The sequence below is a fragment of the Mustela putorius genome, unplaced genomic scaffold (genome assembly GCF_011764305.1).
Source record: "Mustela putorius furo isolate JIRA1106 unplaced genomic scaffold, ASM1176430v1.1 tig00003859_pilon_pilon_pilon, whole genome shotgun sequence".
Lineage (NCBI taxonomy): Eukaryota > Metazoa > Chordata > Mammalia > Carnivora > Mustelidae > Mustela > Mustela putorius.
This window is the reverse complement of record NW_025422011.1, coordinates 13,454,225-13,472,083: the sequence shown is the minus strand read 5'-3', so window position 1 is coordinate 13,472,083 and position 17,859 is coordinate 13,454,225. Positions and strand designations below refer to the sequence as shown.

The window sequence follows — 17,859 nt, the reverse complement described above, 5'->3', positions numbered from 1 at the left end:
AACAGCCACCAAGAGCCTCTAACAAGTAGAGCAGCTTTAAACAGCAGTCTTTAATATTTCTGAGTTATTTGGAAAAGGCAAAAGAATATTTATCTCTTCTTGGACTGTGTATTTGTATTATTCAGACTCAAGTGGAAGCATTTATCTAATCACAATAAATTTTTACTAATACCTAGTGTTCGTCAGTTATGAAGTTCTATAAATTCGCCCCTCTACAAAAACCGTAGAGGAATCATATCTATAGTAATGACACTAAAATCCTGGCACGTATTCTGGATAGGTAAAAGAGAAAATTTAAGGTTGATTCAGTCTGGCTTCAGGTTAAAAAAAAAATAGCTTTCCAATTCTTTAAAAATTTATAATCCTTATAAACTGTACAATGTAACTGTCTAGCATATTTGATTAACCATGACATGCTACTTATTTCTTGGCCTTACCACATAACCTTTATTCAATCATACCAAGATTTATTAAGCCATTATTGTGTACCAGGCCCTCTACTGGCTTACTTATACTTACTATATGGTAATTGAATATTTTATAACAAAAGGCTTTACTAAGATATAATAATAGACTCAATATATAGAAACTATGTCTTTTTCATCTTCCTATCTGTCCCAGAACTAAGAACAGAGCATACACTTAGCAGGTATAAAATCTTGCTGAAATACATATATGGATAGATAAGTTACAGAGTCTGAAAACTTGCCCAAACAATACAGCTATAAGTATTATATAAACTCCACCAGGCAAGTGATATATAAATATTACTTTCTTCATTAAGTTCCTTAAGAAATATAACTTGGGTACATAGCTTCACTTCCCAGCTGAAATAACTACTTAGACTTGTTTGGTTCTTTTTTTTTTTTTTTTTTTTCAGTTTTGTATTTTTGCTTCTCTGATGTTGGGATCATCATTAGCCAAATTTTTCTTTATATTAGTCATTATGATGTAATTGTGATACCTAAACAAGTAAGATTTGATAGGATTTGAAATGTGGCTTCATTTAATTTGATGATATCATAACAGCAAATTTTCAAAAATAAGGTAAAACAATATGTACATAGGTTTTAATTGGTCCCAAAATAGTAATTATCATAAGTAGTTTATTTATGTGGGTTTTGCACATTAAATGAATATTGACAGTCCAGAAAATCGAAATAGATTAAGTTTACTCAAGATTGTCTTTAATATTTTGCCCCTAATTCAGAACACAGGACTCCAGTACCGAGTCTCCAGTCATCAAAAACTTTCTCACAGAAGAACTGAAAAACCACTATTTATTAAATAACAACTATTTTTGATGCACTTACTTAGAAAACTCCTTCTCAGGTATATTGAGACCAAAATATTATATGCCATCAGTATAAATCAGCTTTATATAGTACTACAGTATACTTGATATGATTCAGTAGAATTATCTGAAATTTTTACATATTGTAAAACCATAGACTCTTGTAGTCACTATGACAATGTTGGACAACTTAGAGTTGCATGATATCTTTGGTCCTAGGTTTCCTTACTTGCCTATGTTTTATACCAATAGTCTTTCCAGTTTTAAATAGGAGGTAGAAAGGGGACTGTTCACTATACCTGGAGGTACAGGAGAGAATTGGTTAACTTACTTGTCAATTAACAGTTATGTCACTAAAAAGAAAAATAACGGAAACATAAATGTCTGACTCAAGAGCATTAAGTCGTAGCATGAGGGACCATATAGTCCAATATACCAATTCTGATAATGATGCCCTCTACAAATACTGCAATATTCAATTCCCAGATATACTACAGTTAGCAAAAGAAAATCAAAGAGGAACATGTGCATCTGTTCATCCAGATCAAATCACTTGTCAAAAGTAAATTCAAATTAGCATTCTTTAACAATGGAAATGTCATTTTGTACGTGTTTACATCTTAATATATTCGTTATATCACCATCCCCATATTTACTTTATTTCCTAAGTAAGGTAGACATCCAGTAGGGTCATACTGGATTCTCCAGAAGTTGGTAAGACTGTGCTCTTTTATATTTCACATGTCGTAGTGAGCCTATCAAAAGTGCATACCACCTTAAGGGGAACACAGTTTTGAGACTCTGTCTAATCCTATTTCTTCCCACATTGGAATCTTAATTAGAAGAGATAAGAAAAAAAAACACATCATTTAACTAAATTATTGTCTTGAATCTGTAGCAAAAGGTATAATCCGCAATTGGGCCAATTAGTGAACCCCATAGTTAGCTCTGCTGCAGCGACCAACTTGATTAGATCTGACACCACCCTGGTTCTCACTGTTGTTTTGCCAGGTATGATGGTCAGACTTCAAAGAGCTGGAGGCATCAGCAGGGCAAGGTTTGGAGGCCAGCTTAGGTCCGGTTGTTAATCTCTCTACTAAAACCACAGCAGCTCTCACACAAAACAAGCTTACACGACACAATCATGCGGTATTAAAGTTAGGGTTGAGTCATGCCAATTTGCCTTTGATTTTTTGATGATTGACCAAAGATGGCTACATGACTAGACACATGCTAGAAGTATACTGATTAGGTAAGTTCCCAAAATATTTGAAGCATTTTTTTAACTTCCTATATAAATGTTGGGGAACTTTATCCCCTTTGATCAAACTTCCGAAGTAATAGTACTATATCAGAAGGAAAATGAATATTTCTTAACTGGCAGCCTGAATCCCAAACTTTTCACTTACCACTTCATAAAAATTAGTGTTTACATTAATAATTCCTTAAGGAGAATGTAAAAAGAAATTCTAAGTGGTAAGCTTTTAAAAAATCTATTAAGTGCATTAAAAGAAAAAACATTTTTCCCTGAGTCATTTTTTTCACTGACAATTTTTCTGAAATTTCTTTATAATTATTTTCCACTTAAATGTTGAGTAAAGTGCCCTTCTAGGATGTGATTGCATAAGTGTTCTTTTCTCTGCATTCTGATTTGTTGGAATATTGCAGTAATAGTGACATGTTTCCATTCTGAGAAAAGCCTAAGGCTGCTTTAGTATTATTCCGAATGATTGAAGCTGCCATCTTGCTGACTTTCCCTTAGGCAGCATAGGGCCTGTGTGCTTTTGTGTTCACTTCACATGCTTCCTGTTAGTTGGGCTAGCCGAACATCATTGCTTCATTTGGCAAGGAAGAGTACATTCATGTTTGGCTATTATAGCTCTAAAAGTTTCTGTATGGTCATCAACACCTGAGATACAAAACTTAGACATTGTTACATCCAATAAATCACATCAAATAAATCCTCTTTCTTTGAGAAGTATTTTAAATTATTTTATGACACCTTGACTGTGAATAATTTTTATATAAAAAGGGTCATTTTATAAATTGAACTTAGACTCTAATGGTTCACATTGCACAAATTTTTATACTAAGTCATACTGCATATTAGAAATATGTTAGGAATATGGTCAGCAAGATGGTGACACAAAGCAAAAGTCTAATATTTAGAATCTTGCCACATAGTTTTCAGTTCATGAGTCTGTTAAAGATTCTGTGGTACCTATGGTCCAGCAATCTCACTTTTGAGATTAGGATGGTACAGATTCAGCATCGTCTAAGGATAGATACAAAGAGGAAAAAAATCTGTCTTCTATCCTGAATCTTGCAGATATAAACACTTCTGTATGTATTTTATTGTATGGTTCCAGGAAAACCATATTGCAGTATTTCAAGGCATTTTTTAAAAGCATCTGTAGAACTGCTGTAGCAGAACTCACCCAGTTTATACGATATTCCCTAAACCACTACCCCCTACAATGTGCTATTTATGGTGTCTGAGGAAGATAGAAAAATAGAAAACAAAAAATAATGACAAATCATGGCTACCCCATTTCAACAGGTAGAAGGTGAGAACATATATTTTACTAATATAACCTCCAAAATGCCTAGAAGAGAAAGAACTTATCTAGAGCTTAATAAATATGGTATCCATGAGCTTTGTGATTAATATAGGTAACTTTGGGGATACTTTTGTACCCAAAATATCTTTAGTCCTTCCTCAAGATCTTTGCACAGTGTATGTCCAGAATGTTCATCCCTCCATCCTTTCATGGCTTTTTCTTGTCACTGGATCACAGGTTAAATATCTCAGTCTCCTTAGAGAGATCTTCCCAGACTGGCCCATTTGAAGTATTCACTCTGTTATCTGCTATCACATACCCTATTTTAATTCTCAGTGTAACATGTATTACTACAATTAATTATCAGTTAGTTTGTTATTTTTCAACATGATTCAGCCTTTTTTGTTGTAAGCTTCACAAGATTAGAGCATAGTCTGTCTTTTTTGTGGCAAAATCCCAAGCACACGTGGGAGGTATGCCACAAATATTGGTTGAATTGTTAAAGTACTAATTTTAGAGTAATTCATGTCTACCGTAAGTATATTTAAAAACATGTATTGGGTATCTCATTTATTCTAGGCATTGTGTTGGTGCTTTCACATACACTACCATATCTATCTCTTATTTGATACTCACAGGAGCCCTTGCCATTGGATTAGTACACACATTCTAATGTGAGGAAATATAAGGAGTTGCGTGACCTTCCCAAAGTCACAGAGCTAGCATTAAATCCAGATCTTTTAACTCCATGTACAGAGTTACACTGGAAAGTTAACGTGTTCAGGAGCTCTGTTAATTATTATTGACTTAAAAATAATAAGTTTTATCGACTCTTTAGCAGGGTCCTAGGACTACCGCAAGTGCTTTCTACGCATTACTCAGAGATCTCACAACTACTGTATACCACGAGTATCTACATTTTATAATTGAAGAAACTTAAGGTTCAAAGAGATCAAGTAACCTAACTTATCCAAGGTCAGAGTTAATAACTGACAGAAATGACACTTCTACCAGAGCCTGGGCTCTGAAACAACAACTATTCACCACGCCCCACAGTGCCCTGCCATCCCATCTTCAGTGCATGAGCCACAAAGCCTCTGCTGTGAGACATAAAGAAGAACAAAAATACACACACACACTGATATATAATCTTTCAACATTCATGTTAAAAGTTCTTGTGCCCCTAGCATTTCTACTCTATTTTTATGAAATACCTTATAAAATTCAGAATGAATTAACCATAAATTCTCCCTTATATAACATTAGCATTGCAAGATTGTTCTTTTCCTTATTTTTTTTTTTACTAATTTCTGGTATTTGGTAGATGTATTTTAATAGAAAAATTAATTTGCCAAACTATAAAGCCATTCCCTAAAGTACTAACCACCTCTGTAGAATTTCTAGATCTTAGCTACATAATGTGGGGAAAATATTTCTATACAAAGAAACAGGGTTCCCTTGCTTTGGTTCACTATTTTGATATGGTTCAGAAGTACCAAAACTTAGTTTCACTATAATATTATTGTATCTTTGTATTCACTTGCATTCAACATGCAGGTATTTTTGCAAATACTAATTTGCTCATACTTACCATGTTGTTATATTTTTTTCTGAATTATTTTACATATATAATCTTTGAAGCATCATCTTGTGAGATAATTAAGGCATATATAATTTATAAGGTAGTAAGATAACAAACTCAGTTTTCTAAAATTTCTTTTTTTGCCTCCTTTTTAATCATAACTTGGTCTAATGAAGGTTTAATCCATTCATATTAATACCTATTTCTTTTTTGTTGCAAATGTATCATTTACTAGAAGTACTTCAAATACCATCTTTAAGCAAAGTTAAGCAATAAATCTCATGATTGCAAAATATTTCCCTTTTTTATTGATCAGTATTACTAAAAAAGACTCTACAGTTTAGGATAAGAAATGTTTCTCATGGGGAGCCTGGGTGGCTCAGTGGGTTAAAGCCTCTGCCTTCAGCTCAGGTCATGATCCCAGGGTCCTGGGATGGAGCCCTGCATCGGACTCTCTACTCAGCAGGGAGCCTACCTCCCCCTCTCTCTCTTTGCCTGCCTCTCTGCCTACTTGTGATTTCTGTCAAGTAAATAAATAAAATCTTTTAAAAAAATGTTCCTCATTAAGGAAATATGAGATTAAATATAAATTTTTAGTTTTTACAAGATAGAACTTTTAAGAGACTAATTAGGAGAAACTGAGGTGTAACAGAAATGCTTTTAGCCACAAAACTAGTAAAGCAATACTCTTATTTAAGTAGAAATTAAAGTTTCATCAGAGTTATTACTGTCATAACTCCATGCCACAGTGGACATTTCATAGAGTAGCTGGTTCAGGTTCTTTGTATCTGGTCTAGTGAAGTTCACTGAACTGTTTTGTCAGGTGCTGTCAAGTCAGCCCACCGTTGTTGTAGAGCATCAGACTAAATCATTTTGTCATGAGCCTTCCAGAAATAAGATACTTAATATGAGTGGTTTAATGAAATTGAGTATTTGGTTTCATTTTTTGTGAGACTGTCAAAAATATATTGCACTCATTCAGAAATTTCTGAGTAAATCAGTGGTAATATCTGACCCTATACTTCATTGAAATTTTGCTTTAAATATCTTTACTTAATATAAATAACTTTTGGAATGTATTTGAGTATTTGGACATGTTTTGTTGGATATGTGATTATTCCCTAAACATTTCTAAGTTGTGAAAATTCCAGGGAAGAGTTGTCTTTTACTAAGTTTAAATTTTTCTATTATAAAATGAACCTAGTGCCAAGTTTGAAATAACTATTTTTGTTTCCAAAGGCTATTTTATTAAAAATGAAGCTGTATTTTATTAGATTTTTAATGAGCTAATGAGTTATTTTATGTGAGTTCTAAATATTTAATTCTTCTGTGATTAAAAAAATAGTTTATTCTTCTAATCAATAGTCATTTAAAAGGCATTATTATAATGGAGACTATTAAATGCCTCAAATTTTATATATATACGTATTTTTTTTTGATAGGGAGATGTGTTGTTGATATATCTGCTCAACAACCTAAGAAATATTTTACCAGCTTATACTGTAGCTACGGTGTAGCATTGAAAACCCTTGTCACAAAAAGCCTTTTGGTGCAATTAAAGGTCACTTGTACATATTGTAATAGGCTACTCATTTACAAGATCTTTGTTAAGGGTCAGTGCTATAGCATGAAATGGATTGCCCTTGTTGAGCCTGTAAATAAATGGGTCAACTTCTCTTGTATTCAGTGGGCAAAGGGAAAAGCTAACACAATACTAGTTTATTAATATTTTTACAAACAGATTGCTAAGATACTGAGCAAAACCAAATGCACTAGTGCTATATTCTTGATATAATTATAGAAAATTACTAAAACATTTAGCTAGTCTTTAAGGAAACCTGAACATAGGCACACAGTTGTTTAGATACCTGGATCACATCCAGATACAGAAAAGCATAGCACAGCAGCAGTGTTCACATGTTCTTTACCATAAAGCTAGCATGTTTTTAAATGCCTAAGATGTATATACTCCATTTTTTTCTGTATTGAAGTCCAAAATTTGTAAGGGATAGGTAGGAAAAAGTAATCAAACTAGACAGTGTTTATTTTCATAACTTTTCAGAGCCTTGCCAATGTGCTGAGGGAGACAAATGGTGGTGCAGATAAAGTATTAGGAATGATCCGTGCTGAATGAATTCACTCACCTGATTTTTCAATAAATTAAGATTTTAGGATAAAAATGAAACTAGTGATTAAAATATTTTGTACATTACAGTAATTTTAATACATTTATATTTTATGTTTGATATGTATACACACATACATACACAAATATAAAAGGTGTAAATCATTTTTTGTTCTCAAAATCAAATTAATAATAAATTTATCCAGCACTTTCTAGATTCTTTCCTCTGAATTTGGCCATTCAGTTACACAACTATACACCCCTAATTGTTTTGGAGTTTGATGGGTACTATCAAAAAATTTAAATTTGTAGCCAGTGCCAAATCAAATCTGGGTCAAACAAAAGTAATTTAATAATGGGTTTGAGTCAAGAATAAAATGAATAATGATAAGTCACCCTTCAAAAACCTGTAGAACTGATTTTTATAGGAAAATACTAAGGTCATGGGATGCCTGGGTGGCTCAGTGGGTTAAAGCCTCTGCCTTCGGTTCAGGTCATGATCTCAGGGTCCTGGGATCAAGCCCTGCATCAGGCTCTCTGCTCAGTGGGGAGCCTGCTTCCTCCTTTCTCTGTCTCGGCCTGCCTCTCTGCCTACTTGTCTGTCAAATAAATAAGTAAATAAAATCTTTAAAAAAAAAAAAATACTAAGGCCAGTCATTAAGGGCAAACATGGTGCAAGCAGCCGAGCATATCCCTGATCTAAGTAATCTGTGCTTGTTGTTTAGCTCTCAGTTGTCCACTCTTCACAATGTTTTGTTTGGCTTTGCTGCCATACTTCCTTAGCATAGTGAAAACGTCATGATCATGCTTAAGCCTCTTACATAAAATACCGAAGCTTTGGGAAAACATGTTCATTTAAGGGCATAAATACTTTAACCTTATGTCTGTTTTACTCATCACCATATTCCCCTCTTCCTAGTTCAGTGCCTGATCATGTATGTGCTCAAAAAATATTGAATGAATGAATGAATGAATGAATGAGTGAATGTCCTCTTGACAGTGCTCAAAACATATTTGCATGACTCTCAGCATTTATGAGGCATCTGGGTGGCTCAGTCAGTCAAGCAGCTGCTTTCTGCTCAGGTCATGATAGCAGGGTCCTGGGATCGAGTCCCACATTGGGCTCCCTGCTCAACAGGGAGTCTGCTTCTTGCTCATGCTCACTCTCAGTCTCTCTCTCTCTCTCTCTTAAATAAATAAAATTTTTAAAAAATAAAAATAATAAATAATAGAACCTCACCCTTGCGGATTATATGTAATAGTCTGATAATGCTAATACAGTTTGCATAAATGGTTAATCTAGTTCTAAGGTCTCAAATAAATGAAATAACCTTCAAAACAGCAGCTGATCCATTTGCAACAATATGGATGGACCTGCAAGGCATTATGTTAATGAAATAAGTGAGAGAAAATCAAATACCATATGATTTCACTTATATGTGGAATCTAAAAACAAAACAAATGAACAAACAAAACCAAATGTTGACACATAGATACAAGAAAAAAACTGTTGGTTAGGGCACCTGTCATGATCCCAGGGTCCTGGGATCGAGCCCCACATCGGGCTCTCTGCTCAGCAGGGCTTCTGCTTCCCTTCCTTTCTCTCTCTGCCTGCTTCTCTGCCTACTTGTGATCTCTGTCTGTCAAATAAATAAATAAAACCTTAAAAAAAAAAAAAAACCCTGTTGGTTATCAGACAGGGGAGTGTTGGGAGAGAGAAGAAGTAGAGAAAGGGGATTAGGAGGTATAGACTTCCAGTTATAAAAAGAAAGAAGTCGTGGGGTTATAATGTACAGCATAGGAACATAGTCACTAATATAATAACTTTGGTGACAGATGGTAACTAGACATCATGGGGATCATTTCATAATGTATAAAAATATCAAATCACAATGATGTACACCTGAAACTAGTAGGATATTGTGTACCAGTCATACTTCAACAAAAAATCAACAAAATCAGCTAATAATACAATGAACCATTATTACCAAAGTGAAGTTAAGCTGTACTCTTCAGAATTATCAGAAAGTGAGGAACTACATAATAATTTTTAGTTACCAAAAAGTGATTGATACTCTATTTGAATCATTACTTCCTTACTGTCATTTTATTGCCATTTGAAAATTATTTTGAATGCTTCATCTTAAAAGATTTTATAATAAATTTTCCAAATTTGTAAAAGTTGCCCAGAGCTGACAGGAATCAGTTCAGATTCGTGGGTTTAAAGTACCTATACCTTCTAATCTCCTTTGACCCAGTAATTGCCTTTTAATATCCCTGGTCTTCTTGGGCCAATGGAGTGGATTTTATTGCCTATATGGCTTTTAACAGAAAAATATTACAAAAGATTCATGAGACTCAGGAGTTAAGCATGAAATAACTATGTACAATAGAAGATAAATACAACATTTTGGTTAAGTTCAGATTTAAATGCACATTGCAAATAAGGCGGCTAATATCACTTCTGTAATAATAAATCATCAGAAATATCATTATTGAAGAATGATTCCACTGATCTCTTTGTACACATAGAGCTGACAAGTCCCAACTTAATTCTTTAGTTTGGCTTCTTAAGAATTTCCTCCTGGGAAACCATTCTGGCCCAGATAGAAATTTAAGGACAATTATATTCAGAAGAAAATCTTCTACAGTGCATAATTTATAGCTGAATGCATTTTCCTTCATCGGTTCTATTGACTTAATGTGTAATTTACTCAAGAAACAGAAAGAGTACATGTAAAGATATTTTGGAAGTGTGATTTACTCTTCATAGTACCGTAAATATGAGCCATTTATTTGCTTTAGCACTCAAATATATTATAACATTCCCATCATTTTATTGGAAAGATTCTTACGGTTTGGTTCACATAAAAATACCTAAGTAAAAACATTATTAAGTCAACTTTGCCCCTGATGCTTTAAAGCATGAAGTTCACAGACTATGACCTATGGGCCAAATCCAGCCTCACTGTTTTTTTTCAAATAAACTTGGATTGGAACACAGCCAGGCCTAATTGTTTATGAATTGTCTATGGCTGCTTTCACACTGCATCACTAAGCTGACATCTTACGGCACGCAAGGCCAAAAAAATATTTATTACCTGGTCATTTACAGAGAAAGTTTGCTACAAATAAGAACCACTTCTTTAGAACACTACACAATTTAAACAAAACTTACTGAAAGAGCTGTCATTTAGAGGATATGATTGATAGCCTTTAAATTACGCTTTGAGTAATAATTAATTCATATAATCACTTAATGTGTAGTTTGCACTTTCTGAATTAATAATGCAGGTGTGTCTCTTTGAGAAAATAACCTAGATTTCTTAAAATGCTAAAATCAGAAGGGAGCTCATAGTGTTCAAAGCCAGCTTCTTATTGTAGGCATATATTTTCTCACCCAGCCTCTCTGTATTCATGAGGAACCCACTTTCTTGGAGGCACCCATTTCATTCTCTACCAACTACAGCTGCTAGAACATTCTTTGAGATGCTAAAGAAACTTCCCACCCATCACATTAGTACTAACTGTGCTTTCTGAAGCCACACATTAATTGCTATTTTGGCCTTCCTAATAAACACCTAATATATGAGAAACAATTATAATTTACATGTACATCTTCTTATTTTTCCTTAGATTTTATATTTCTTTTACAAAACATTATAAATTAAATTAACCATCTTCTGCTCTTTATGTACATTTAACTCATAATCTTAAACATGAAACACATAAAATCTTCAGAGTATCCTTTAAAGGAAACTTTTATTTTTTGTTAGACTTGAATTCTGAGGCTAAAAAGTCTTCATGAATTACAGCTCCATGAAATTTAAATATTGAAAATCTGTATTTGTTTCTAGCATGTTTGAATTCACAAATGAGCTTCAGATGATTAAAAGGGAGAAAATCAACACTAAGTGTGATTTTTCAAATTTATTGTAATCTATATAAGATTATTTTATCATAAGTAAATTAATCAAAATGTAGCATTAAAATTTTAATGACTGAATAATAGGAAGCATAAAGATATGTTTCTAACAAGTTTTGATTTTATCAGCAGAAGTATACCTAAGAAAGATTAGCTACTCATTATCCACACTGTAACTGATAGCCAAGTTAAAACAGAAGGCTTGAGTGGCTGCTATGGATCAAGAATTCTTGCTTATTTTTCACTTCATTTTTTTTTTAACTGTAGGAATTTCTTAAGCAAGGAAATAAGAGCATGTTAAAGCTTAAAATATAAATATATTTAAAGTAACTTGGGGGCTGGTCAGAATATTTTTTAGGCTGTGTGAGTCTTGAGTTGGAATCTTCTGCCATTTTAGTTAGAAAATTTAAACATGTGAGGACAGTTTTACTCAAAATTGCTTTTAATGCCTACTATTATTTTCTAAATAATTAAGTAAAGATTAATGTCTTTGGCCTTTGTGAATTGTTTTAAAATTAGTTAAAATCAATCCTTCTCAAAGGTGTTTATAATGTAGAATAGAAAAGAAGATTGCATGAAACCACACAAAAAGGACTCAACTTAGTGTTTTCAGCCTAATAAAAATGTTGTAAAAATACTTGTAAGCTTGAAAATCACACTAGCTATTCTTGTTTCAAATTCTGTTTAATATATTGTTCTGTATGATTTTATAATAAACAGATTACTCCTTGAACAGGAATTAAGAATAAAGCTGCCAGGAAGGGGTTTTGTTGTCAGAGTAGTTCCCGCCTCATGTTTTGTAAGAGATTTCATGGTCCCATTGTAAAGAGTAGATGATTTAAAACGTGTTCCCAAGATAAACTTTCCCATTGTCATTAATGAGGATGGATAATACTGAGTGACAAGTGCATTAGGAATGACACAGAAAGAGCTGTTAGATTTGTCAGAGCATATCACTTCAGGCAGTGACACTCGAGGACATTCTTTTTGTGGATATTCAGTTGGGTTTGGGGGGTGGTTTAAAGATACCAAAGTTTGTGTTTGCTAATAGAATAATATATTTTACAATTTATAAATGTATATTCTCCAGTGTTTAGAAAATGTTTGGAAGGTTCTTTGCATTAAGTTCTTCCACATTCTAAGTTTATGCCCATAGTATATCCTGATTTCTTCCTAAGAAACTCATCAGATTTGTAACAGTTAAATGTTAATATTTTTCCACAAAACCCATTTTTCTCTTAAAAAGTCTGATTTCTTAGAATTTTCAACTGAAAGAAAGAGAATAAAAATTATGTAAATTTTTAGAAATATCTTACTGTCTTAATCCTGTATCTAAGAGGGGCCTCTTTATTCTGTATCTCAGTGAGAATAAAGATTTTGAAACAAGAGAATACATGTAATTTACATTGTCTTTCTAAAAATATATTACTTTAGAGGAACATGTTTTAAATATGAATCAATGAACAATTAATAATATATGACCCTTCTGTTATTTAAAGTGTTTCCAAACTGTAATATGCCTCTCAATTTCTATTTGGAACGTGCAATTGGCCACTTTTTCGCCTTGATTCATCTTTCATGCTGCCAACCAAATTTTGTCTCTGTATACCTTTTTGACACTAATAATGACTGAGTCTCTGTTCATTTGAGTTCAAGATTTCCCAAGCGGCATTTTGGAACTAGGATAAACTATCTATCATGATTGCATACCACTAATCTGTCTCAACCAAACTACCCTATGACTGAAATTATATTTGACAGTTCACCTCTTCTTGATGAGCCTGAGGTGAACATAGCTACAGACCATCCCTGGGAGGACATGGCAACTACTCCATATGCTAGTGAGGGTCCTTTTATTTGTGAAACAAGACTTAAACTATGCCTGTAGAAGGGAGATATTTCTCTTTCTTTCTCTAATTTTTCCAATTTTCATTGGTTTTGCTTTCATACTATAAATATTTTTTTAACCCAAAAATATTTGGTGAACATTTTCCGCCCTTACAAGTACTACCTATAGGTTAGCTTCACATGAAGTTAAAAATCATGGTCTTTAAAAAAAAAATCTATGCTTTCTGAAATGTTCTCTTACCTATATATCACATTCATCAAAAATCAAAGAGTTCCTGTTAGTATTTTAACTCCTACCAGAATTTACCAGTTCTTAAACCATCTCAATAAATTTCCATATTACAAAAAATATTTTTAAGAAGGGTTTAATTTTCTCATTTTAACATAAAAGTATTTTTCAAAACAAGTTTCCAAATTTATCTTAAAGATAAAAAATAGATTCAAAAAGAATAATAAGTTGAGCACTGTAGCAAAAATATTTTAATTTTTTGATAAAGATTCCTTATGTAGACCTTAAAATAAACTTCCTTACTGCCCTATATTCTTTTTTGTGATTCCTTTGAAATCAGAAATTATCAAATATTTTGAGATGATGGACAAGGAGATGTTAAAGGGCTTACTATTAATATCTTAGAAAAACAAGAAATCTAAAGTAATTTTCAAGAATGTATATAGAAGGTTTAATCATTAGGCTAGTTTTAACAACAAACATGCAGAACAAAGTGAATATGAGGTTTAAATTGTAAAAGAAAAGATTGAGATGATTTAAACAAAGGCATTTGGATATTAAAATGGTTTTTCAAAGACCGCATATAGAAGTTGTAATAAAATGCTATCTTTTTTAACCCATCCTGGATTGTTGAAATGTGACTCTAAGATACTCAGATGGCCTGCAAAGTTTGACCAATTCGCTTATCGGAGCAATCACTTAATAAGTTTATTCCTAATTGTCTATTATTTTTAATTCAAGTGTATTATTCCCTTGGAAAGATTCCTTTTAATAAGGGCAATTTTTTCTATAATCTTATGAAGCGGGAATATAATCACAATGTGTTGCACAGAGCCTTTCTAAAGTAACATGTCAAATAACCATCAACTTTATTTGGATATTTTTATAAATGTTATAGTATTACATAATTATTTAGTCAATATAGTCAATGAAACACTCATATTTTAATGCAATATAAATTATTTTTAACAAATATAAATTTTAATTTTTATTATTTTCTATATTGTTTTTATTTCAACTAACACAAGTTGAAATAAAAACACTTTACAAGTGAGTCATATGAGATTTCAGTAACATCACCTAAAGTAAGTATCCTGAAAAAAGTGTCAAAGTAAATTGTTTATCTATTACCACATTTCTTAAAATATTTTATTTATTTATTTGACAGAAAAAGATCACAAGTAGGCAGAGGGGCAGGTGGGGGGGGGGTTGGTTGTGGGGTCGGGGCGGAACAGGCTCCTTGCTGACCAGGGAGCCACATGTAGGGCTCTATCCCAGGACCCTGAGATCATAACCTGAGCCGAAGCCAGAGGCTTTAACCACTGAGCCACCCAGATGCCCCTATTTCCACATTTTTTATTTCAACTGTGTAATTTCTACCAGTCAGCTGCATAATATATTTTATGACATGTATTTCTGAAGAAAAGGGAGTACTATCAAAGTAATTAATAAACTATATACTTTATTTCAAAGCAACAAAATGAAAAAAGTCTAACTTACATAGCAATTCTAATGGTAGGCAGCCTTAATTTTTGTTAAATTTTAACTTAGGCAGTAAAAGCTGTGATCCATTCATCTTATCATACCCACTTACTCCTCCCATCTAATTATATGATCATTAAATGTACTTTTTTATTATAGGATACATCTGCACATTTTTTTAAATAAAATTGCTTCCATTTTTCCCACAAGCATCTATTTTCTAATCAGAAAAGTTGATACTACATTGCTTTACAGTAAATATTCAAAAATTTAAAAATGGTAATTATTGAATAGTTATGATCTGAAAAAGTAATTGCTTCATTTGGAAAGCAGAATGTTTATTTTAAATTTAGAAAACAAGCAAATTGAAATGATGTTTTGTGTAATATTTAAATAGTTATACTTTTTATTTTGGGTTTTAATATAACATTTTTTTCAACATTTTTAAAAAATATACTTATATGCCTGAGCATGGTACATCATGAATCTTATTAAAAATATGACAAGAAAAGAAAAGAAAATGTTCATTCCTATTAGTAAATGTGATATAAAATTTTCCTGAAAAAAGTCTTAATACCATCATATAAGATAAAATTATTGTGCCTACAGATGATTTTTAATTAAATGATTGACAACACTCAAATCGCTTGTTTGTATCAAGAAGGAATAGTTCCTTCCCACTACAATAATTCCCTCATCTTTGCTTTAAAAGTTGAGGTGAGATTTACTTTGGGGTCATGTGCGTGTGTTTGTGTGTGTGTGTGTGTGAGTCACAGAGAGAGAAATGTGAGAAGTTCTGTGAGATTTTTAATATCTTAACCTAGGATAAAATGTTTGTTATTTCAATATAATGTACATGCTGAGTCACTTGAAGTTTCAAGGACTTAACTATGTGAGAGCCAGATTAACTATAGATTTTTATTCGTTCAGTAAATATTTATGGAGGTGCTTTTAAGTAAATTTTTAATCTAGTCCAGTGCTTGTCTCTGGCAACCTCTCTAGCCCATCTCCCTCCTGAACTCCAAGTTGCAGTCTGACTCTTAGATCTGCAGGCCCCACAGTGGCCCATTTTGTTACTTCCAAGTCTTTTGTAAATGCCAAACATATTTCCCCTTTCTTCCAAGTAATCTTTTTTTTTTTTTTAAGGATTTTATTTATTTATTTATTTAACAGACAGAGATCACAAGTAGGCAGAGAGGCTGGCAGAGAGAGAAGGGGAAGCGGGCTCTCTGCTGAGCAGAAAACCCGAAGCGGGACTCGATCCCAGGACCCTATGATCATGACCTGAGCCGAAGGCAGTGGCTTAACCCAGTGAGCCACCCAGGTGCCCTTTTCCAAGTATTCTTGCCAGGTCAGTCTTATTCCTCCTTTAGTTAGATGTTACTTCCTCTAAAATGTCTATCCTAATTCTCCAAAACCAGGTCAGGTAGACTACCTCTATACTCCTAGAGTACCTTGTAAATTACCTCTATTTTCACACTTACAAACATTATTTTAATTTTTTGTTTTCTTGATGTTTCTATTATACCATAAGCTGGTGGCAGAAATCATGGCATGTTCTTGTTTACTAATGCTTCTGCAGCCCCTAACACAGGATGTAGCACACAGTAGGGGGTTAGTAAATATTTGTTGAATGAAAAAACTAATAATATGTGGAAAATATTACATCTGCTAAATATCTGACTACATCTCTCTCTTTTATAATTGTCATATGAACACTTAACATGAGGGGTGCCTGTGTGTCTCCATGGGTTTAGTGTCCAACTCTTGGTTTCAGCTCAGTTCATGACCTCAGGGATCACACCCCATGTTGGACTCTGCACTCAGCACTAAGTCTGCTTCAGATTCTTTCTCCCTCTCCCTCTGCTTCTCTCCTTTCTCTCTCTCTCTCTATCTCTCATACATAAATAAGTAAATAAAATCCTTAAAAAAAAAAACGCTTAGCACGAGATCTACCCTCTTAACAGTTTTTAATTTTATAATATTTTATTGTTGAGTATAGGTACAATGTTGTAACCTGACTACATCTTTAACTCTCCATATGTATCTGAGTTGTCTGCTCTTTGAGGAAAAGCATTAGGTAATCAATTCTCAAAGTCCAAATGCAGGTCCCGGCATAGTAGCCATAGCAGCCTGTTTCAGTGTTCTCTAATTAACCAACTGTTTCTTGTCTTTAAGATTGGGAATACTTCTCCATATCAACCTAAAACTTAAAAAAAAAAAAAAAAGAAAGAAAGAAACAAAAACAACTTTGATATGTAACTTGATCTTTCCTCCTTGAAGATTTTACTAGCTCCTTCTCCACTCCAAGGACTCTTCCCTACCATTATATTGATTTCCTTCTAAATCTTTGGCTTATGTAAAACTCTCCTTTATCATGAGAAATTTTGGCTTTTAGTGTATTAAAACACTATTGAATAATTTAATTCAAATTTAAATGCTTTTTTTTAACCTGTCTGTCATCTCTTCCTCTTACTTCTATAGACATATGGTAAAGACTGGGTATGAATACCCATCAGGATGACTAATTAAAGCCAAACCAACTGAGCATTTAAAATATACCCTTGAAATAGAGGGGAGGTTCCAAGTTGATAACATCTTGATAACACTGGATAGTAATATCCCATGGGCCTACATACTCATTGTTCCTAGTCAATTGACATTTATATCTATTATCACTTGAGTGAAACATGATTAATTATTTTATGATAATTTGGATCATTGTTTAAAATTAAGTTTGGAAGGGTTATGTCTTGGCCATCTTCTTTTACCATTCCTTTAGAGGATTGGGAGCCACTCTGCTAGTTACAGAA

General features: G+C 33.0%; 1 protein-coding gene across 2 annotated transcripts in view; it reads left to right on the top strand.

Annotated features, from left to right (window-relative positions):
* Positions 1–17,859, top strand: part of ELP4 (elongator acetyltransferase complex subunit 4) — a 241,508-nt gene that overhangs the window by 122,434 nt on the left and 101,215 nt on the right. Inside the window, exon 10 of one of the 2 annotated variants that reach the window (XM_004755916.3) lies at positions 1,211–2,786. The exons of the other annotated variant lie outside the window; for it this stretch is intronic. Within the exon in view, the coding sequence (XP_004755973.1) occupies positions 1,211–1,291 (81 nt within the window). The 3' untranslated portion in view covers positions 1,292–2,786. Of the gene's footprint in view, positions 1–1,210; positions 2,787–17,859 lie in introns of those variants that run through there. 2 annotated transcript variants of the gene reach the window in all.